The sequence below is a fragment of the Leucoraja erinacea genome, chromosome 6 (assembly GCF_028641065.1).
Source record: "Leucoraja erinacea ecotype New England chromosome 6, Leri_hhj_1, whole genome shotgun sequence".
NCBI lineage: Eukaryota > Metazoa > Chordata > Chondrichthyes > Rajiformes > Rajidae > Leucoraja > Leucoraja erinaceus.
In genome coordinates this window covers 84,639,012-84,661,345 of record NC_073382.1, presented here as the reverse complement: position 1 = coordinate 84,661,345, position 22,334 = coordinate 84,639,012, and the positions used below count along the sequence as shown (strand labels likewise).

At 46.7% G+C, this 22,334-nt stretch overlaps 1 protein-coding gene across 1 annotated transcript; it reads left to right on the top strand.

Moving 5' to 3' along the window:
• Positions 1-717: 717 nt before the first annotated feature.
• LOC129698376 (high-affinity choline transporter 1-like) lies at positions 718-21,539 on the top strand. The gene is made up of 7 exons (XM_055637492.1): positions 718-1,040; positions 8,019-8,174; positions 8,314-8,462; positions 10,033-10,176; positions 12,425-12,578; positions 17,208-17,425; positions 19,225-21,539. Exons 1-7 carry the CDS (start codon positions 878-880, stop codon positions 19,687-19,689), a joined length of 1,449 nt encoding a protein of 482 aa, XP_055493467.1. The 5' UTR covers positions 718-877; the 3' UTR covers positions 19,690-21,539.
• Positions 21,540-22,334: the final 795 nt, after the last annotated feature.

The window sequence follows — 22,334 nt, the reverse complement described above, 5'->3', positions numbered from 1 at the left end:
CTGCACAACACTAACAGGTCGAAGAACAGCTACAAATTTTGGTCAAATGTGCTGGCAATGGAAAAGGGTCTCGACCCAAAACGTCACCCATTCCTTCTCTCCAGAGATGCCGTCTCTCCCACTGAATTACCCCAGCATTTTGTGTCTATTTACTGGCAATGGAACAATGACATTCTTACTTGCTGCACGCTAACAAGCCCATAAACACAATAATACACAGACAAATATATAATAATCAATATAATAAATTCATAATCAGTAATATCCGGTAACCATAATAGTACAAAACTGCAGTCCGTAGTGCAACCAAAGACACAGTCCACAGAAGATCATAGTTGCTGAGGTCAGTGTTGTGCAGTGTTCAAGAGCCTGATGGTTGCTGGGAAGAAGCTGTTCTTGAACCTGGAGGTCATGGTTTTCAGGCTCCTGTACCTTCTTCCCGTTGGTAGCAGTGAGATGAGAGCATGGCCAGGGTGGTGTGGGTCTTTGATGATGCTGGCTGCCTTTTTGAGGCAGCGCCTCCTGTAGATCCCTTCGATGGTGGGGAGGTCAGTACCTGTGATGGACCTTCGATGGTGGGGAGGTCAGTACCTGTGATGGACCGGGCAGTGTCCACCACTCTCTGTAGTCTCCTTTGCTCCCAGCGTTACTGAAGTCATTGGAAACATTTCAAGCACATTAGGGTTGGTAACACCACACAAACAGGGGCGGAGTTCACGTTATTGTGTCAACTTCGTCATGCGAGCTGTCTGAGAAGGGTGCCGTCCCGAAACGTCACCCTTCGTTTTTCTCCAGAGATGCTGCCTGACCCGCTGAGTTCCCCCAGCACTTTGTGGCCTCTCTGCTGCAAAACTCAGATGGTCGAGTGTTTGATAAAATGTCCTCTGGCTGTGGTCCAACACTATTGGCTGTGCTTCCCCCTGCAGCTACTTGGGTTGGTGGAGCCTACATCAACGGCACGGCTGAGATGGTCTACCGGCCGGACGCCGGCCTGGTGTGGACCGTCGCCCCTTGGACCACCCTCCTCTGCCTCTTCATCGGTGAGTCGACATACATCATGGGGTCCCTCCGCAGCCAGTAGCATCCAGCAGTAGAAACAATGAACCAGAGGTGTGGTTGGCAACAAAGGATAGGCACCAAGTGTTGGAGTAACGCAACGGGTCAGTCAGCATCTCTGGACAACATGAATACGTGATATTACAGGTCGGGAGATTAGTGGGCAAAATTAGGGCACATGGTATTGGGGGTAGAGCACTGACATGGATAGAAAATTGGTTGGCAGACAGGAAACAAAGAGTAGGGATTAACGGGTCCCTTTCAGAATGGCAGGCAGTGACTAGTGGGGTACTGCAAGGCTCGGTGCTGGGACCGCAGCTATTTACAATATACATCAATGATTTGGATGAAGGGATTAAAAGTAACATTAGCAAATTTGCAGATGACACAAAGCTGGGTGGCAGTGTGAACTGTGAGGAGGATGCTATGAGGATGCAGGAGGACTTGGACAGGTTGGGGGGGTGGGCAGATGCATGGCAGATGAAGTTTAATGCGGATAAATGTGAGGTTATCCACTTTGGTAGCAAAAACAGGAAGGCAGATTACTATCTAAATGGCGTCAAGTTGGGAAAAGGGGAAGTACAACGGGATCTGGGGGTCCTTGTACATCAGTCTATGAAAGTAAGCATGCAGGTACAGCAGGCAGTGAAGAAAGTGAATGACATGTTGGCCTTTATAACAAGAGGAGTTGAGTATAGGAGCAAACAGGTCATTCTGCAGTTGTACAGAGCCCTAGTGAGACCACATCTGGAGTATTGTGTACAGTTTTGGTCCCCTAATTTGAGGAAGGACATTCTTGCTATTGAGGGAGTGCAGTGTAGGATTACAAGGTTAATTCCCGGGATGGCAGGACTGTCATATGCTGAGAGAATGGAGCAGCTGGGTTTGTATACTCTGGAGTTTAGAAGGATGAGAGGCAATCTGATTGAAACATTGGTAAGGGTTTGGACACGCTCGAGGCAGGAAACATGTTCCCGATGTTGGGGGAGTCCAGAACCAGGGGCCACGGTTTAAGAATAAACATAGAAACATAGAAACATAGAAATTAGGTGCAGGAGTAGGCCATTCGGCCCTTCGAGCCTGCACCGCCATTGAATATGATCATGGCTGATCATCCAACTCAGTATCCCGTACCTGCCTTCTCTCCATACCACCTGATCCCCTTAGCCACAAGGGCCACATCTAACTCCCTCTTAAATATAGCCAATGAACTGGCCTCAACTACCCTCTGTGGCAGAGAGTTCCAGAGATTCACCACTCTCTGCGTGAAAAAAAGTTCTTCTCCTCTCGGTTTTAAAGGATTTCCCCTTTATCCTTAAGCTGTGCCCCTTGTCCTGGACTTCCCCAACATCGGGAACAATCTTCCTGCATCTAGCCTGTCCAACCCCTTAAGAATTTTGTAAGTTTCTATAAGATCCCCTCTCAATCTCCTAAATTCTAGAGAGTATAAACCAAAGTCTATCCAGTCTTTCTTCATAAGACAGTCCTGACATCCCAGGAATCAGTCTGGTGAACCTTCTCTGCACTCCCTCTATGGCAATAATGTCCTTCCTCAGATTTGGAGACCAAAACTGTACGCAATACTCCAGGTGTGGTCTCACCAAGACCCTGTACAACTGCAGTAGACCCTCTCTGCTCCTATACTCAAATCCTTTTGCAATGAAAGCTAACATACCATTCGCTTTCTTTACTGCCTGCTGCACCTGCATGCCTACCTTCAATGACTGGTGTACCATGACACCCAGGTCTCGCTGCATCTCCCCCTTTCCCAATCGGCCACCATTTAGATAATAGTCTGCTTTCCTGTTTTTGCCACCAAAATGGATAACCTCACATTTATCCACATTATACTGCATCTGCCAAACATTTGCCCACTCACCCAGCCTATCCAGTCTCCTAGCATCCTCTGCAGTCTCCTAGCATCCTCCTCACAGCTAACACTGCCCCCCAGCTTAGTGTCATCCGCAAACTTGGAGATATTGCCTTCAATTCCCTCATCCAGATCATTAATATATATTGTAAATAGCTGGGGTCCCAGTACTGAGCCTTGGGGTACCCCACTAGTCACTGCCTGCCATTGTGAAAAGGACCCGTTTACTCCTACTCTTTGCTTCCTGTTTGCCAGCCAGTTCTCTATCCACATCAATACTGAACCCCCAATGCCTTGTGCTTTAAGTTTGTATACTAATTTCTTATGTGGGACCTTGTCGAAAGCCTTCTGGAAGTCCAGATACACCACATCCACTGGTTCTCCCCTATCCACGCTACTAGTTACATCCTCGAAAAATTCTATAAGATTCGTCAGACATGATTTACCTTTTGTAAATCCATGCTGACTTTGTCCAATGATTTCACCACTTTCCAAATGTGCTGCTATCCCATCTTTAATAACTGACTCTAGCAGTTTCCCCACTACCGATGTTAGACTAACTGGTCTGTAATTCCCCATTTTCTCTCTCCCTCCCTTCTTAAAAAGTGGGGTTACGTTTGCTCCCGCCAATCTTCAGGAACTACTCCAGAATCTAAAGAGTTTTGAAAGATTATTACTAATGCATCCACTATTTCTGGAGCTACTTCCTTAAGTACTCTGGGATGCAGCCTATCTGGCCCTGGGGATTTATAAGAATAAGGAGTAAGCCATTTAGAACGGAGACAAGGAAACACTTTTTCTCACAGAGAGTGATGAGTGTGGAATTCTCTGCCTCAGAGGGCAGTGGAGGCAGGTTCTATGGATGAAAGAGAGAGCACTCAAGATAGAGCTCTAAAAGATAGCGGAGTCAGGGGATATGGGGAGAAGGCAGGAATGGGGTACTCATTGGGGTTGATCAGCCATGATCATATTGAATGGCGGTGCTGGCTCGAAGGGCCGAATGGCCTGCTCCTGCACCTATTGTCTATTGTCTATTCTCCAGACTGGTGCCTACTTTTAACTACACGATCTTCCAGAGGTCACAAGTAAATAAAAATTCTGGAGAAATTTAGCGGGTTTCGGGTCGAGACCCTTCTTCAGATTGATGTGGGGGTGGGGGGGTCTCGACCCGAAACGTCACCTATTTCCTTCGCTCCATAGATGCTGCCTCACCCGCTGAGTTTCTCCAGCATTTTTATCTACCTTCGATCTTTCCAGCATCTGCAGTTCCTTCTTAAACATTCCAGAGGTCATAAGTACTTTATCCACATTCAACAGAAGTACCATTAATTAATCAGGGATGCTAATATTTTTTAAGACACATGTTTAATTATTATTTAGACACAAGGAACTGCAGGTGCTAGAATCAAGAGCAAAACACAAAATGCTGGAGGAACTCAGTGGATCAGGCAGCGTCTGTGAAGGGAATGAGTAGATGATGTTTCGGATTGGGACCCTTCTTCAGACTGATGGGGTAGTGGGGAGAAAGGTGGAAAAGAGAGGTGCGGGGTGGGACAAAGCCTGGTGAGTGATAGGTGGAAACAAGGAACTGTAGATGCTGGTTTATACCAAAGGTAGATACAAACTGCTGGAGTAACTCAGCGGGTCAGGCAGCATCTCCAGGGAACGTGGATATGTGACATTTTGGGTAGACCCTTCTCCAGACATCTAACAATAACCTGGAGCAAGCAACGACTTTGAATTACACTGTAAAATAGGAGAGTTCAGGACAGGCAGCGTGCTGATCTTTACAAGGACTTAAGGGCCTGTCCCACTGTACGAGCTAATTCAAGAGCTCTTCCGAGTATTAAAAAAAAAAAACTCGTGGTAAGCACGTAGAATGTACGTAGCGGCTTTGTCGGAGCTCGTGGATGTCTCGTAGCGGTTTGTAATGCTAACGGCATGTACTCGGGAAACGCGGTAACTCGTGAAGTTTTTTCAGCACTGTGAAAAATGTCCCCGAGAGCCCCGAGTACCTACGGACGGCTATTTCCGTAATACTCCGAGTTCGTATCAGGGGAAAACTCGGGAGAACTCTTGAATTACCTCGTACAGTGGGACAGGGCTTTTATCCTTTCCCCAGCCCCCATTCTATTCTTAATATACCTGCGGAATCTTTTACTTTAGATTAGTCAATCTGAAGGGTCTCGATCCGAAATGTTCCCCTTTCCTTCTCTCCAGACATGCTGCCTGTCCCGCTGAGTTACTCCAGCATTTTGTGGAAAAAATCAAACTCCTGGTAAGCACGGAGATTGAACGTAGCGGGTACATCGGAGCTCGGGACGTCTCTTAGCGGCTCGTAACGCTAACGGCGGGTACTCGAGAAACACGGTAAGCTCGGGAAGACTCGTGAAGATTTTTCAACATGGTGAAAAATGTCCACGAGAGCCCCGAGTGCCTATGATTGGCCATTACCGTAAATCTCCGAGTTCAAATCAGGGTGTTTAGTTTACTGTGCTGTTAACTCCTCTAGCTGGCCATTCTTCACATACTGCACCTGAACAGGCTGTGTGAGTGGCTGTGAACAGTCAGTAAAATCCTTCCCTCAAGCTGCGTCTTGGTAAAGCAGTCCTGTCATCTGGGTTTCCCATTGACAGTTTATTAGTTCGCCGATACAGTATGGAAACAGGCCCTTCGGCCCACTGAGTCCACGCCCGTTCTATGTTATCCCACTTTCCCTGCACACGAGAGGCAATTTACAGAAGTCAATCAACCTTCAAAGTCACACATCTTTGGAGTGTGGAAACCGGAGCACCCGGAGGAAACTCATGCAGTCACTAGAACGTGCAAACTCCACACAGACAGCTGCCGAGGTCAGGATGGAACCATGGTTTCTAACGCCGTGAGGCAGCAGCTCTACCGCTGCGCCAGTGTGCGGGCCGTAACGTTGGTGTGGGCAGTAACGTTGGTGCGGGCCGTAACGTTGGTGCGGGCAGTAACGTTGGTGCGGGCAGTAACGTTGTTGCGGGCAGTAACGTTGTTGCGGGCAGTAACGTTGGTGTGGGCCGTAACGTTGGTGCGGGCCGTAATGTTGGTGCGGGCCGTAACGTTGGTGCGGGCAGTAACGTTGGTGTGGGCCGTAACGTTGGTGAGGGCGGTAACGTGGGTGTGGGCCGTAACGTTGGTGCGGGCCGTAACGTTGGTGGGGGCCGTAACGTTGGTGCGGGCCGTAACGTTGGTGCGGGCAGTAACGTTGGTGCGGGCAGTAACGTTGGTGCGGGCAGTAACGTTGGTGCGGGCAGTAACGTTGGTGCGGGCAGTAACGTTGGTGCGGGCCGTAACGTTGGTGCGGGCCGTAACGTTGGTGCGGGCAGTAACGTTGGTGGTGGGCAGTAACGTTGGTGTGGGCAGTAACGTTGGTGCGGGCAGTAACGTTGGTGCGGGCCGTAACGTTGGTGCGGGCCGTAACGTTGGTGCGGGCAGTAACGGTGGTGAGGGCAGTAACGTTGGTGCGGGTCGTAACGTTGGTGCGGGCCGTAACGTTGGTGCGGGCAGTAACGTTGGTGCGGGCCGTAACGTTGGTGCGGGCAGTAACGGTGAGGGCCGTAACGTTGGTGCGGGCCGTAACGTTGGTGCGGGCCGTAACGTTGGTGCGGGCAGTAACGTTGGTGCGGGCAGTAACGTTGGTGCGGGCCGTAACGTTGGTGCGGGCCGTAACGTTGGTGCGGGCCGTAACGTTGGTGGGGGCAGTAACGTTGGTGCGGGCCGTAACGTTGGTGCGGGCCGTAACGTTGGTGCGGGCAGTAACGTTGGTGCGGGCAGTAACGTTGTGGGGGCATAACGTTGGTGCGGGCCGTAACGTTGGTGCGGGCAGTAACGTTGTTGCGGGCAGTAATGTTGGTGCGGGCCGTAATGTTGGTGCGGGCAGTAATGTTGGTGATTGCAGTAATGTTGGTGCGGGCAGTAACGTTGGTGCGGGCAGTAACGTTGGTGCGGGCAGTAACGTTGGTGCGGGCAGTAACGTTGGTGCGGGCAGTCTCGTTGGTGCGAGCAGTAACGTTGGTGCGGGCAGTAACGTTGGTGCGGGCAGTAACGTTGGTGCGGGCCGTAACGTTGGTGCGGGCCGTAACGTTGGTGCGGGCAGTAGTGCGTTGGTGCGGGCAGTAACGTTGGTGCGGGCAGTAACGTTGGTGCGGGCCGTAACGTTGGTGCGGGCAGTAGTAACGTTGGTGCGGGCAGTAACGTTGGTGCGGGCAGTAACGTTGGTGCGGGCAGTAACGTTGGTGCGGGCAGTAACGTTGGTGCGGGCCGTAACGTTGGTGCGGGCCGTAACGTTGGTGCGGGCCGTAACGTTGGTGCGGGCAGTAACGTTGGTGCGGGCCGTAACGTTGGTGCGGGCAGTAACGTTGGTGCGGGCTGTAAGGTTGGGGCGGGCAGTAACGTTGGTGCGGGCAGTAACGTTGGTGCGGGCAGTAACGTTGGTGCGGGCCGTAACGTTGGTGCGGGCAGTAACGTTGGTGCGGGCCGTAACGTTGGTGCGGGCCGTAACGTTGGTGCGGGCCGTAACGTTGGTGCGGGCCGTAACGTTGGTGCGGACAGTAACGTTGGTGCGGGCAGTAACGTTGGTGCGGGCCGTAACGTTGGTGCGGGCAGTAACGTTGGTGCGGGCCGTAACGTTGGTGCGGGCCGTAACGTTGGTGCGGGCAGTAACGTTGGTGCGGGCCGTAACGTGGGTGGGGGCAGTAACGTTGGTGCGGGCAGTAACGTTGGTGCGGGCAGTAACGTTGGTGCGGGCAGTAACGTTGGTGCGGGCAGTAACGTTGGTGCGGGCCGTAACGTTGGTGCGGGCCGTAACGTTGGTGCGGGCAGTAACGTTGGTGCGGGCCGTAACGTTGGTGCGGGCAGTAACGCGGGCGGGCAGTAACGTTGGTGCGGGCCGTAACGTTGGTGCGGGCAGTAACGTTGTTGCGGGCAGTAACGTTGGTGCGGGCCGTAACGTTGGTGCGGGCCGTAACGTTGGTGCGGGCAGTAACGTTGGTGCGGGCCGTAACGTTGTTGCGGGCCGTAACGTTGGTGCGGGCCGTAACCAAGATCTTCCTTCTGTGCTCCTCAGGGGGATTGTTTTTTGCCAAGAAGATGCGGCAACACAAGTACGTGACCATGTTGGATCCCTTTCAACAACAGTACGGCAACCGCATCGCCAGCCTGATCTTCATCCCAGCTGTAATCGGGGAAATATTCTGGTCAGCCGCTATCCTGGCTGCCTTAGGTATGAACGTATGTTTGTTCCATCCTCTGACACCAGTACTCCACACCTCAAATCATTTTATCTATGTAGCATAGTCAGAGGCCTCGATGACACCAAATATTGGTGAAAGGCTAAATCTGAACATCTCTTTGCTACGCAGGTACAACGTCCAGTGTGATGCTTGATCTCGATAGGAATCTATCCATGGCGATCTCGGCCAGTGTGGCAATGCTCTACACACTGCTTGGGGGCCTGTATTCCGTTGCATACACCGACATTGTCCAGTTAGGATGCATCTTCTTTGGTTTGGTGAGTTACAGCCTCGATTATATCATTACAGCATCTCTAAATACCCTAATTGGAGGAAGGACATCCTTGTGATTGAGGCAGCGCAGCGTAGGTTCACGAGATTGATCTCTGGGATGGCGGGACTGTCATATGAGCAAAGATTGAAAAGACTAGGCTTGTATTCACTGGAGTTTAGAAGGATGAGGGGATATCTTATAGATACATATTCAATTATAAAAGGACTGGACAAGCTAGATGCAGGAAAAATTTTCCCAATGTTGGTCGAGTCCAGAACCAGGGGCCACAGTCTTAGAATAAAGGGAAGACTGAGGTGAGAATTTTTGTTTCACCCAGAGAGTTATGAATTTGTGGAATTCCCTGCCACAGAGGGCAGTGGAGGCCAAATCACTGGATGGTTTTAAGAGAGAGTTAGATAGAGCTCTAGGGGCTAGTGGAATCAAGGGATAAGGGGAGAAGGCAGGCATGGGTTATTGATTGGGGACGATCAGTCATGATCACAATGAATGGCGGTGCTGGCTCGAAGGGCCGAATGGCCTCCTCCTGCACCTATTTTCTATGTTTCTATGTTTTGATCTGGTATTTTGTTGGTAATGACAGATGAGAGGATTGAAGGTATTGTGGCCAAGTTTGCGGATGGTACGAAAATAGGTGGAGGGGCAGGGAGTGTGGAGAAAACAGGGCTTTGCAGAAGGACTTGGACCGGTTTGGAGAGTGGACATATGGAATATAGTGTAACAAAGTGTGGAGTCATGCATTTGGGTAGGCGAAATAAAGGCATAGACCAATTACTAAATGGGGAGATAATTCAGAAATCGGACATGCAAAGAGACTTGGGTGTGCTGGTTCCCAAAGAGTCAATTTGCAATTTGAATCAGTAGCAAGGAAGGTAATGCAGTTTTGTATACAAAAACAGGGATGTCATGCCGAGCCTCTATAAGGCATTGGTCAGACTGCATTTTGAGTCTTGTGAGCATATTTTGGCCTCATATCTGAGGGTGTGCTGGCTCTGGAGAGGGTCCAGAGGAGGTTTACAAGAATGATCCTAGGAATTAGGTTAACACATGATGAGCATTTGAAGGCACTGGGCCTGCATTCGCAGTTTAGAAAGATGAGGGTGTCCTCATTGAAACCAAACAGTGAAAGGCCTGGATAGAGTGGATGTGGAGAGGATGTTTCCACTAGTGGGAGAGTCTAGGACCAGAGGACACAGCCTCAGAATTAAAGGATGTTCCTTTAGGAAGGAGATGAGGAGGAATTTCTTTAGTCAGAGGGTGGTGAATCTGTGGAATTCATTGCCACAGAAGGCTGTGGAGGCCAAGTCAATGGATATTTTTAAGGCGGAGATTGATAGATTCTTGATTAGCATGGGTGTCAAGGGTTACGGGGAGAAGGCAGGAGAATGGAGCTGCGAGAGATAGATTGAATGGTGGAGTAGACTTGATGGGCCGAATGACATGACTAATAACTTGCCCAGAATCTGAGCAAGAACTCCAGCTGCAGCGGGAACCAATTTATTGTATTCACAGCGAGGTTCATAGTGGATAATCACAAGGTGTGTTCTTTCTTCTAGTGGCTTTGTGTGCCATTCACAATGCTGAATCATGCTGTTACAAGCATCAAGATCACAGCCATTGAGGAGGTCCATCAAAAGCCCTGGCTGGGAAAAATCGATGAGATATTTATTGGAAAGTGGATAGATGATCTTTTGCTGATGGTAAGAAACTTAAAGGGGAAGTTCGCCGCTTGACCTGGTGTAAATGGATGAGTTGCAAATACATGGACACATAATAGCCAGCGGCACGGTGGCGCAGCGGTAGAGTTGCTGCCTTACAGTGCCAGAGACCCAGGTTCAATCCTGACTACGGATGCTGTGTGTGTGACAATAGACAATAGACAATAGGTGCAGGAGTAGGCCATTTGGCCCTTCGAGGCAGCACCGCCATTCAATGTGATCATGGCTGATCATCCCCAATCAGTACCCTGTTCCTGCCTTCTCCCCATATCCCCTGAGTCCACTATCCTTAAGAGCCCTATCTAGCTCTCTCTTGAAAGTATCCAGAGAACCCACCTCCACTGCCCTCTGAGGCAGAGAATTCCACACTCACAACTCTCTGTGAGAAAAAGTGCTTCCTCGTCTCCATTCTAAATGGTTTACCTCTTATTCTTATACTGTGGTCCCTGGTTCTGGGCTCCCCCAACATCGGGAACATGTTTCCTGCCTCTAGCGTGTCCAAACCCTTAACAATCTTATATGTTTCAATAAGATACCCTCTCATCCTTCTAAACTCCATAGTGTACAAGCCCAGCCGCTCCATTCTCTCAGCATATGACAGTCCCGCCATCCCGGGAATTAACCTTGTAAACCTACGCTGCACTCCCTCAATAGCAAGAATGTCCTTCCTCAAATTACGGGACCAAAACTGCACACAATACTCCAGGTGTGGTCACACTAGGGCTCTGTACAACTGTAGTTTGTACGTTCTTCCTGGGACCATGTGGGTTTTCACCGGGTGATCCGGTTTCCTCCCACATTCCAAAGACATACAGGATTGTAGGATGATTGCCTTCCGTAAAATGTCCCTAGCGCATGTCGAATAGAACTAGTGTACGGGCGTGCATTGGTTGACATGGACTCAGTGGGCTAAGGGCCTGCTCCCACATTATATCTCTAAACTAAATTAAATTAACAGGCCTGGCAGCTAAAGAAGTGATTGTGGCCTGTGACCAGTGGAGTGGTGCAGGGGACAACTATGGCCAAACTGGTTTTTCACGTTATTCTGTATCTGTACACTGTGGACGGCTCGATTGTAATCACATATAGTCTCTCCGCCGGCTGGAATGCATGTAACAAAAGCTTTTCACTGTACCTCAGTATACGTGACAAGAAACTGACTCCAAACTCAACTCATTGTTAGCCTTCTAAGGAAGTCGAAGTTAGTGTGCTTTCTTAGCCATTGATTCAATATGGCCGGTCGTAGAGTCTTACATCCGATCCATGTCCTATCCATGTACCTCTCTAGATGATTCCTAAATATTAAAATAGTATCTGCCACACCTACCTCCTCCGGCAGCTCGTTCCATACACCCACCACCATTTGCGTGAAAAAAACCTACCCCTCAAATCAAGTTTATTCGTCACATACACATACGAGATGTGCAGTGAAATGAAAAGTGGCAATGCTCACGGACTTTGTGCAAAAAACAAACAAACAAACTACAAACAGAACGGAACAGAATCACATATTCCTTTACATATTAAATATTGTGGGAGGAAGGAAAAAGGAAAAAAAAACAGCAATTTAAAAAAAAAGTTTGGTACAGTAAAGTTAGTCCCTGGTGAGGCTAGTCCCTTAGTTCCTTCTTGTCCTGGGCAGAGCAATTCCCAACAAATCTGGAGGTTCCTATCAAATCTTTCTCTCCTCATGGTTCTTGATTCCCCTTCTCTGGGCGAGACTCTGTGCGTCTACCCGATCAATTCCTGTCATGATTTTATACACCTCTATAAAATTAGATAGGGCTAGTCTCGGACAAGTTGTTAGTGATGGACACAAAATGCTGGAGTAACTTAGCAGGACAGGCAGCATCTCTGGAGAGTAGGAATGGGTAATGTTTCGGGTTGAGATCTTTCTTCAGACTGAGAGTCAGGGGAGAGGGAGACACAGAGATAATGAAGGGTAAGGTGTGAAAATGTGACATCAAAGGAGATGTGGCTCAAGGGAACTGTAGAATAGATCATTGTTAGCCAGGAGAAGGTGACAACGAAGCAAACAGAGATAAAATTTAATCAGGAGGACAGTCAGACTGGTCGGAGAACTAGGAAGGGGAGGGATGGAGAGAGAGGGAAAGCAAGCGTTAAGAAGTTAGAGAAGTCACTATTCACACTGCCTTATTTATTTCTAAGATCATGAAGTTCTCTACATCTCTACTTCGTATATACACACAGATTGGAATTTCCTTTCCAGGTGCTGGGCGGGATTCCGTGGCAAGCTTATTTTCAACGAGTGCTGGCTTCATCCTCTGTGAAAAGTGCTCAGATACTATCAATTGCGGGAGCGTTTGGTGGATGTATCATGGGCATTCCCTCTGTACTGATTGGTTCAGTCGCCGCTTCTACAGGTACAGTAACGCATGCACTTGTACAAGCTTGAAAGCCCGCACCACCAGACTCAGGAACAGCTTCTTCCCCTCTGGTATCAGGCTTCTGAACAGTCGTTCCATAAGCTAGGGTACTGTCCAGTTCACCTCTACCCCATTGTGGACATTGGACTTTGTCCATCTACCTATTGTACTTGAGCTTGGCTTGATTGCATTTATGCATAGTATTATCTGATCGACAGTATTTGGACAGCATTTGGATCACTGTACCTCGATGACTATCATAAACCTAAGGTAGACAAAAATGCTGGAGAACCTCAGCGGGTGAGGCAGCATCTATGGAGCGAAGGAAATAAGGCAACGTTTCGGGCCAAAACTCTTCTTCAGACTGATGTGAGGGTGGGGCGGGAAGAAGAAAGGAAGAGGTGGAGCCAGTGGGCTGAGGGAGAGCTGAGAAGGGGAGGAGAAAGTAAGGACTACCTGAAATTAGAGGTCAATGTTCATCTCCCCCACACCCAGCCTCACCAGTCTGAAGAAGGGTTTCGGCCCGAAACGTTGCTTATTTCCTTCGCTCCATAGATGCTGCTGCACCCGCTGAGTTTCTCCAGCATTTTTATCCACCTTCTCCAGCATTTTTATCTACCCAGCATCTGCAGTTCCTTCTTAAATATATAAACCTAACCTAGGTTCATGATCAAAACATACACAAGGAAACGTGTTTCAGAAGAATTTATTTAATTACGGGCTAATAATGGGGGAAAAAGCTTATACTTAAATTCTGGAAAAACGCGCCCACACCAACAATAAAAATGTGGATATCAAATATGTTTGAAACATTACATCTGGAAGAGATGAGATTCCTCTTAGCAGGTAAAGCAGACCAATTCCAAAAGACGTGGTCTATGTTTCTGGGCCTATTACAAGTATGAGGTGCAATAGTAATTTAAATAAATAAATGGTATCAGGACCTGGTAACGGGAGGTAAAACAACAAAAACAGACTTGGTTGGTAGTCCCCTTTCTGCGGAGTTTAATGTTATAATAGAGCGATTGTTCCTATTTTCTTTTTCTTTCCTTTCTAGGGTCTATTTTCTCACTTTACTTCCTTCTCTAACTTCTTTTCTAAGGGGCTTTCTTTTCCCAACACTCTTGCACTTCACGACTCTTGCGCACTTTCTTTACTTTCCTTACTTCTTTTTCTTAAAGCTCAAAAAAAAAATGAAGCGGTACAAAAAATGTATTAAGATATATGTGTTGTGTAGTATTGTAATTTACCGTACTTCTAATAAAAATAAAATAAAAAAAAAATAAAAAAAAACATACACAAGGTGGCACAGTGGTGCAGCGGGTAGAGCTGGTGCCTCACAGCGCCAGAGACCCAGGTTCGATCCTGACCTCAGGTGCCGGGGTTTCCTCCGGGTGGTCCGGTTTCCTCCCACATCTCAAAGGCGTGCGAGCTTGTAGGTTAATTGGCCCTCTGTAAATTGTCTCTAGTGTGCAGGGAGTGGATGAGAAAGTGAGATAAGATAGAACTAGTGTGAACGGGTGATCAATGGTCAAGTGGACTCGGTGGGCCTGTTTTCATTCTGGACCTCTAAACTGAACTAAATATAGTGCGTTCAGAAAGTATTCAGACCCCTTCACTTTTTCCACATTTTGTTACGTTACAGCCTTATTCCAAAACGGATTGAATTCTTTTTTTTTTAATCATCAATCTACACACAATACCCCATAATATAAAAACAAAAACAGGTGCTTAGAATTTTTTGCAAAGTAATTAAAAAGAAATAACTGAAATATCACATTTACATAAGTATTCAGACCCTTTACTCAGTACTTTGTTGAGGCATCTTTGGCAGCGATTACAGCCTCAAGTCTTCTTGGGTATGATGCTACAAGCTTGGCACACCTGTATTTGGGTAATTTCTCCCATTCTTCTCTGCAGATCCTCTCACGCTCTGTCAGGTTGGATGGGGAGCGTCGATGCACAGCTATTTTTAGGTCCCTCCAGAGATATTTGATTGGGTTCAAGTCTGGCCTCTGTCTGGGCCACTCAAGGACATTCACAGACTTGTCACGAAGCCACTCCTTCGTTGTCTTGGCTGTGTGCTTAGAGTCGTTGTCCTGTTGGAAGGTGAACCTCCACTCCAGTCCGAGGTCCAGAACGCTCTGGAGCAGGTTTTCATCAAGGATCTCTCTGTACTTTGCTCCGTTCATCTTTCCCTCAATCCTGACTAGTCTCCCAGTTCCTGCCACTGTAAAACATCCCCACAGCATGATGCTGCCACCACCATGCTTCACCGTAGGTATGGTATTGGCCAGGTGATGAGCGGTGCCTGGTTTCCTCCAGACGTGACGCTTTGCATTCAGGCCAAAGAGTTCAATCTTGGTTTCATCAGACCAGAGAATCTTGTTTCTCATGCCTTTTGGCAAACTCCAAGCGGGCTGCCATGTGAGTTTTACAGAGGAGTGGCTTCCGTCTGGCCACTCTACCATAAAGGCCTGATTGGTGGAGTGCTGCAGATATAGTTGTCCTTCTGGAAGGTTCTCCCATCTCCACAGAGGAACTCTGGAGCTCTGTCAGAGTGACCATCGGGTTCTTGGTCACCTCCCTGACCAAGGCCCTTCTCCCCCGATTGCTCAGTTTGGCCGGGTGGCCAGCTCTATGAAGTCCAAAGTTCTTCCATTTAAGAATGACGGAGGCCGCTGTGCTCTTTGGGACCTGTAATGATGCAGAAATTCTTTTATACACTTCCCCAGATCTGTGTCTCGACACAATCCTGTCTCGGAGGTTTACGGACAGTTCCTTCGTCTTCATGGCTTGGTTTTTGCTCTGACATGCACTGTTAACTGTGGGACCTTATATAGACAGGTGTGTGTGCCTTTCCAAATCATCTCCAATCAATTTAATTTACCACTGGTGGACTCCAATCAAATTGTAGAAACATCTCAAGGATAATCAATGGAAACAGGATGAACCTAAGCTCAATTTTGAATGTCATAGCAAAGGGTCTGAATACTTATGCAAATGTGATATTTCAGTTATTTCTTTTTAATTACTGCAAAAATTTCCAAACACGTGTTTTCACTTCTTCATTCTGGGGTATCGTGTGTAGATTGATGATAAAAAAATTAATTTAATCCATTTTAAAATAAGGCTGTAACGTAACAAAAATGTGGAAAAGTGAAGGGGCCTGAATGCTTTCTGAATGCACTGTATACGTGATGTATGAAGTGGATTATCTAACTCAACTATGGGTCACAAAAGACGTGGTTTCTGGACCTATTACAAGTATGAGGTGCAATAGTAATTTTTAAAAATAAATAAATAAATAAATGGTATCAGGACCTGGTAACAGGAGGTAAAACAACAAAAACAGACTTGGTTGGTAGTCCCCTTTCTGCGGAGTTTAATGTTATAATAGAGCGATTGTTTCTATTTTCTCTTTCTTTCTTTTCTAGGGTCTATTTTCTCACTTTACTTCCTTCTCTAACTTCTTTTCTAAGGGGCTTTCTTTTCCCAACACTCTTGCACTTCACGACTCTCGCGCACTTTCTTTACTTTCCTTACTTCTACCTTTTTCTTAAAGCTCAAAAAAAAATGAAGCGGTACAAAAAATGTATTAAGATATATGTGTTGTGTAGTATTGTAATTTACCGTACTTCTAATAAAAATTAAATTAAAAAAAAAAAAAAAAAAAACTATGGGTCACTTCACTCAGCATCCTTTCCGCATGTACTGATTACCCAGGGCCACACACATTCTGGATATGGAAAGAAATGTAGAAAGAATGAACTGCAGATGCTGGTTTATACCAATGATAGACTAAAAAATGCTGGAGTAACTCAGTGGGTCAGGCAGCATCTCTGGAGAAAAAGGATGGGTGGTGTTTCTGAAGAAGATTCGCAACCCGAAAAGTCACCTATCCATGTTCTCCAGAGATGTTGCCTGACTGGCTGAGTTACTCCAGCACTTTGTATTTTGCAATGTCTTGAATATTTTAGCTGCATATCTTTAACATAATAATCTTACAAAATTATAAGTGGAATGGGTTGGCTCGACGCACAGAATCACTTACATAGAGCAGGGGAATCGAGAACCAGAGGACACAGGTTTAGGTGAGGGGGGAAAGATTTAATAGGAACCTGAGAGATCACTTTTTCACACAGAGTGTGGTAGGTACATGGAACAAGCTGCTGGAGAAGGTAGTTCAGGCAGATACTATAACAGCATTTAAAAACCATTTAGATAGGTCCATGGTTAGGACAGGCTTCGAGGGATATGAGCCAAATGAAGGTAGGTGGGACCAGTGTAGATGGGCATGTTAGGCGGTGTGGTCAAATTGGGCTGAAAGGCCTGTTTCCATGCTGTATGGCCCAATAACTCTGATGTCAAAGTAGTTCTATGTTTGCAATCAAACATGGATTGTAACTAAAACAGAGAGTACTGGAAATACTCGGCAGGTCAGGCAGCCTCTGTGGAATGAGAAACATTGAACATTTCAAGTCAAAGACCGTTTGCAGGAACTGGGAAGGCAAGAAGTCTTGTCGGCCTGAACTTTAGACGTTTTCTCAGGAAGACGGACGGCGTCCATTAACAAGGACCCCCACCATCTTTGGTTATGGATACCTCTCTGTTTTTCTGTTTCAGACTGGAATCAAACGTCGTATGGGTCCACGTCACCTTTCGAGAAGGGAGAGGCTGCCATGATCTTGCCCATCGTCCTTCGCCACCTGTGTCCTCCCTACATCTCCCTGTTTGGGACCGGTGCCATTGCTGCTGCCGTCATGTCTTCCACTGACTCCTCCCTCCTCTCGTCCAGTTCCATGTTCACCCACAATATCTACCGCAGGATTCTCCGACCAAAGGTGACACGAAGGGAAAGAAAGACACAAGAGTGCCAGAGTAACTCAGCGGCATCTCTGGAGAACATGGAAGGGGGACCTTTCAGGATGGGACACCTCCTCAGACTTAACTCAACACATCATCTATCCATGATCTTCAGAGATGCTGCCTCACCTGTTCAATTACTCCAGCACTTTACTTTTTTTCTAAACCAGCATCTACGGTTCCTTCCGACACATTTTATCGACTCGCTAGAATTTAGAAGATTGATTGGGGATCTTATAGAAACGTACAAAATTCTTAAGGGGTTGGACAGGCTAGATGCAGGAAGATTGTTCCCGATGTTGGAGAAGTCCAGAACAAGGGGTCACAGTTTAAGGATAAAGGGGAAATCTTTTAGGACTGAGATGAGAAAAACATTTTTTACACAGAGAGTGGTGAATCTCTGGAATTCTCTGCCAGAAGGTAGTTGAGGCCAGTTCATTGGCTATATTTAAGAGGGTGTTAGATGTGGCCCTTGTGGCTAAAGGGATCAGGGGGTATGGAGAGAAGGCAGGTACAGGATACTGAGTTGGATGATCAGCCATGATCATATTGAATGGCTCGAAGGGCCGAATGGCCTACTCCTGCACCTATTTTCTATATTTCTATGTTTCTATCTGCAGTTCCTTGTGCCTCAGGCAAAATAGGTAGAGCAAAGGGGAAGATACAGAGTGCAGAATAGACCTCAGCATTGTAGCGCATCAGTTCCAGAGGCAAAGTCCAATCTCCGCAATGCCGTAGAGGTGAATCAGACAGTACCCTAGCTTATGGAAAGACCATTCAGAGGTCTGGTAACTGAGGGGAAGAATATGTTTCACATAGCCCAGTCTCTTCATTCACTATGTCATTCAGATTCAGTGAAAAGAACATCTTCTTTAAATTGGTGTGGCAATTTCATGTCTAATCAGTCAGGTGTCGAGCATAGATGTTGGGACGTTATATTATGGTGGTACAAGATGTTGTTGAGGCTGCATATGGAGTATCGTGTTCAGTTATGGTCACCCTGCTAGAGTAAGGATGTCATTGTACTGCAAAGAGTGCCGTAAAGATTTACGAGGATGATGCCAGGACTTGAGGGCCTGAGGTTGGTCAGGCTAGGACTTTATTCCTTTGAGTGCAAGAAGCTGAGGGGTCGGCATACGGAGGTGTATAATATCATGATGGAATTAAATAGGGTGAATGAACAGAGACTCCTTTTCCCAGAGTAGGGGAATCATGAACCAGGGGACATTGGTTTAAGGTGAGAGGGGAAAGATTTAATAGGAACCGGTGTACCCTTTGTCACACAGGTGTATGGTGGGTGTATGTATGGATGAACTATCAGAGAATCTACTTGAAAATACATCTGGACAGGTACATGAAGCAGAAAGGTTTAGAGGGATATGGGCCAAATACACACAAATGGGACTAGTGCGGATGGGGCATTGTGGATGAGTTTCTTTAGTCTGAAGGAATTTCTTTAGTCTGAGGGTGGTGAATCTGTGGAATTCTTTGCCACAAAAGGCTGTGGAGGCCGTCAATGGGTATTTTTAAAACAGAGATAGATAGATTATTGAGTGTCGGGGGTTATGGGGAGAAGGCAGGAGAATGGGGTTAGGAGGGAGAGATAGATCAGCCATGAATGAATGGCGGAGTAGACTTGAAGGGCCGAATGGCCTAATTCTGCTCCTATCACATGGCCTTATGAGTTGGGCTGAAGGGCCTGTTCCCGTGGTGTACGACTCTATAATGTATTCACCAGTGTTTTCATGGAAAGTGATTGCCATTTTCTCATTTGCAGGCATCAGACCGGGAAGTGATGTACGTGATGAAGAGTACGGTCCTTGTGGTGACGGTCCTTGCCACTGTCCTTGCCCTCTTCACCAGCACCATCTACGGCCTGTACGCGCTGAGCGCCGACATTGTGTACGTTGTCATTTTCCCCCAGCTGGTGTGCGTGCTGTACGCTCCCTGCGTGAACAGGTTCGGTTTTGTCACTGGCGTTCTGACGGGGGCATTGCTGAGGATGGCCGGTGGGGAGCCACTGTTTGACCTCCCACCTCTCATCTACTATCCCGGGGGTCACTTCCAAGATGACTACTATGTCCAGACTTTCCCCCACAAGACGTTTGCAATGCTTTTCTCTCTCATCATAACCGTTGTCTTGTCACATATCAGCAAACTTAAGTGGCCAGAGGTGTTTGTAACAACGCTGACAATGACAGGAATGCCAATGGAGGTGATAGCCACTGATGTGTTACATTAATAAACTGGAATCATAATATGCAGACAATATAAAACACATAAACAGTACAGGAACAGGTAGTGACTGTGCCAAATATGATGCCAACACAAACTAATGTCACCTGCCAGCATGTGATCCACATCCCTCCATTCCCTGCATATCCATGTGTCTAACCAAAAGCCTCTTAAACATCACTATCATATCTGCCTCCACTACCACCCCTGGCAGTGCATTGCAGGCACCCCCTGTGTAATAAACTTACCCCGTTCATCTCCTTTAAATATTGCCCCTCTCACCGCAAAGCTATGCCCTCTAGTCTCGACCCTGGCAAAAAGTTTCTGATTGTCTACCTTATCTATGCCTCTCATGGTTTTATATATTTTTTATATCAGGTTCCCTTGCCAACAGTGGCTGCCTCGCCAACAGTCTGTCCCTTCCTTCTTTGTTTAAATAGTATGTGTATGTTAGTTAAATGTACGTTTTTAGTGTTCGTTAGCTTATTTTATGTGTGGGGTGGGGGAGTTGGGGGAAACTGTTTTTAATCTCTTACCTGGAAGGGGATGCGATTTTTTCCCGTGCCGTATCTCTGCCCGCGCTGAGGCTTAACATCGAGTAGTTGCCGGCCTTTGCTGGAGACCGACCGGGAGCTACATCACGGGGAGACTGCGGACTTTGTGTGCATGTGTTGTGCTGCAGCAAGTAAGATGTTCATTGTTCTATCTGGGACATATGACAATAAAACACTCTTGACCTCGGAGCACCAACTCGGTGCCTGCGGACTTTAACATCGCGGAGCTTACGGTCTCTGGTTAGAGACCGATTTTGGGGAACTCCAAGCCGCAGGAACTTCGACCGTCCCGACGCGGGATTTTCGATCGCCCTGACGCAGAAGCTTCGACCGCTGGCTGCGGGAGCTTCGATCGCCCTGAACGCAGGAGAATAAAGAGGAAGATTGGACTTTATTGCCTTCCATGTGGTGGATGTTTATGTTAACTTTTATGTTGTTGTGTGTCCTGTTGCTTTTGTTTTCATATGGCTGTATGGTAATTCTCATATCACTGTACCTTAAATGGTACACGTGACAATAAAAGACCTTTGAAACCTTTGAGGTTATATATTTATTTGAGGTATAAACCTATTGAATCTCACCCCCCCATCCATAAACCTACGCTCTCTAGTTTTAGAATCCTCAACCACGGGAAAAAGACGGTAGTTCAGTATCGTGACAACGTGATCGGAATGAATGTTCGCATTTGAATCCAGGTTGAGGTTTATTATAGTCATATGTACAGAGGTGCAGTGTAGGATAAAGAGGGATATGGATTATTGCAAGGTTGATAATAGTTGATCTTGGCATCATGTTCAGCACAGACATTGTGGGCCGATGGGTCTGTTGCTGTGCTGTATTGTTCTACGTTCTGGATCAGATCTAGGTACACATGGAGTTAATTAGTTCAAACTCAAGATGCAATAGGTAGAGCAAAGGGGGAGATACAGAGTGTGGAATATAGTCCTATGGACCTAATACTGCATGTAGCAATGTTACAAAATTTTGAGATTTAAAAAATCAAGTCTGCAATTTATCCCATCAGATAAAGCATAACAATAAGTTTAATTTGACACCTAATTCACTTTCATATCTCAAGTATTAAAAAAGTTATGACCATTTTCATACTCGGAAATTAGCATCTTGTTCCCTATTGATTTTCAATGGACATTACAAAAAAGCTGTGATCTTGGATTGTCAATAGCCCATTTCTTAAGGAAAGATTAACATTTTTAAATAGCCTAAGTGTCCAAAGAATATTCACAAATAATTCACAATATAACATGATTTTTATATCTAATTTACATTAATTTATAGGCCAAATGGAAGGAATTTAGTGTTCAATTGCTGTAAATAAATGCCCATTTAAATCGGTTTTTTCTAGTGGGTTTCTGTGAACGCGCAGGTTTAGAATGTTGACAGCGCGCTAGATTAGTGCCCTCAAATGCTGAGAAAAATACTGCGGGATATAAAAAGACCAAAATGAGCTATTCGTTATAGATAATTATAATTATAGGGTTATATACATGCCCCATTTAATGTAAAAATAAGGTACATACCTTTAATTGTTTGCTTTATAAAACCCTGGGGCTGCGAAAGCTTGCGAACTGAACGAGAGCTTTTAAATTTATTATATCTACTATTCGAGGCCTATAAAACTAATAATAGCTTTTGGGACCGGGTCTTGCAGCGATTCTCCGTTAATGATTTACTAGGCTGAACATCTGCGATTGGAACAGCCTAGTAAAAATCGGGTTTTAAACCCGCCCCCTCCAAACAGCTCCAAAATCACACACAAGGGGTGGGGCAGATGCTCAGCCACGATTCAGGTAGGTTTTGTAACATACCTACTGCATGTCCGTCTGCTTACATTTTTCTACCGTACATTGCAAAGGCCCCCGTAAGAAAAGCATGCATTAAATTACAGGAAAAAAGGTGCAAGAGACTTCCTCTCCCTCTTGTGGTCATCTCTAGTCACAGTCAAGTCTCATCTATCGGGAAAAAAACCCTCAGCCTCCCTGCTGCCATGCCCTGGCCCTCTCTTCATTCAATACCAATCACTCCAGTCAGATTGCAAGATTGCAACCTTCACGTGGTCCGCCCTGTTTCGACAAATGCA

Bases quoted from the DNA above. Each gene is read 5' to 3' on its own strand.
- LOC129698376 (XM_055637492.1), top strand. From the start codon at position 878: ATGTCCTCTGGCTGTGGTCCAACACTATTGGCTGTGCTTCCCCCTGCA. The intron at 8,463-10,032 runs GTGAGTTACAGC...TCTTTCTTCTAG, and splicing joins GATGCATCTTCTTTGGTTTG to TGGCTTTGTGTGCCATTCAC. The intron at 12,579-17,207 runs GTACAGTAACGC...TTTCTGTTTCAG, and splicing joins TTCAGTCGCCGCTTCTACAG to ACTGGAATCAAACGTCGTAT.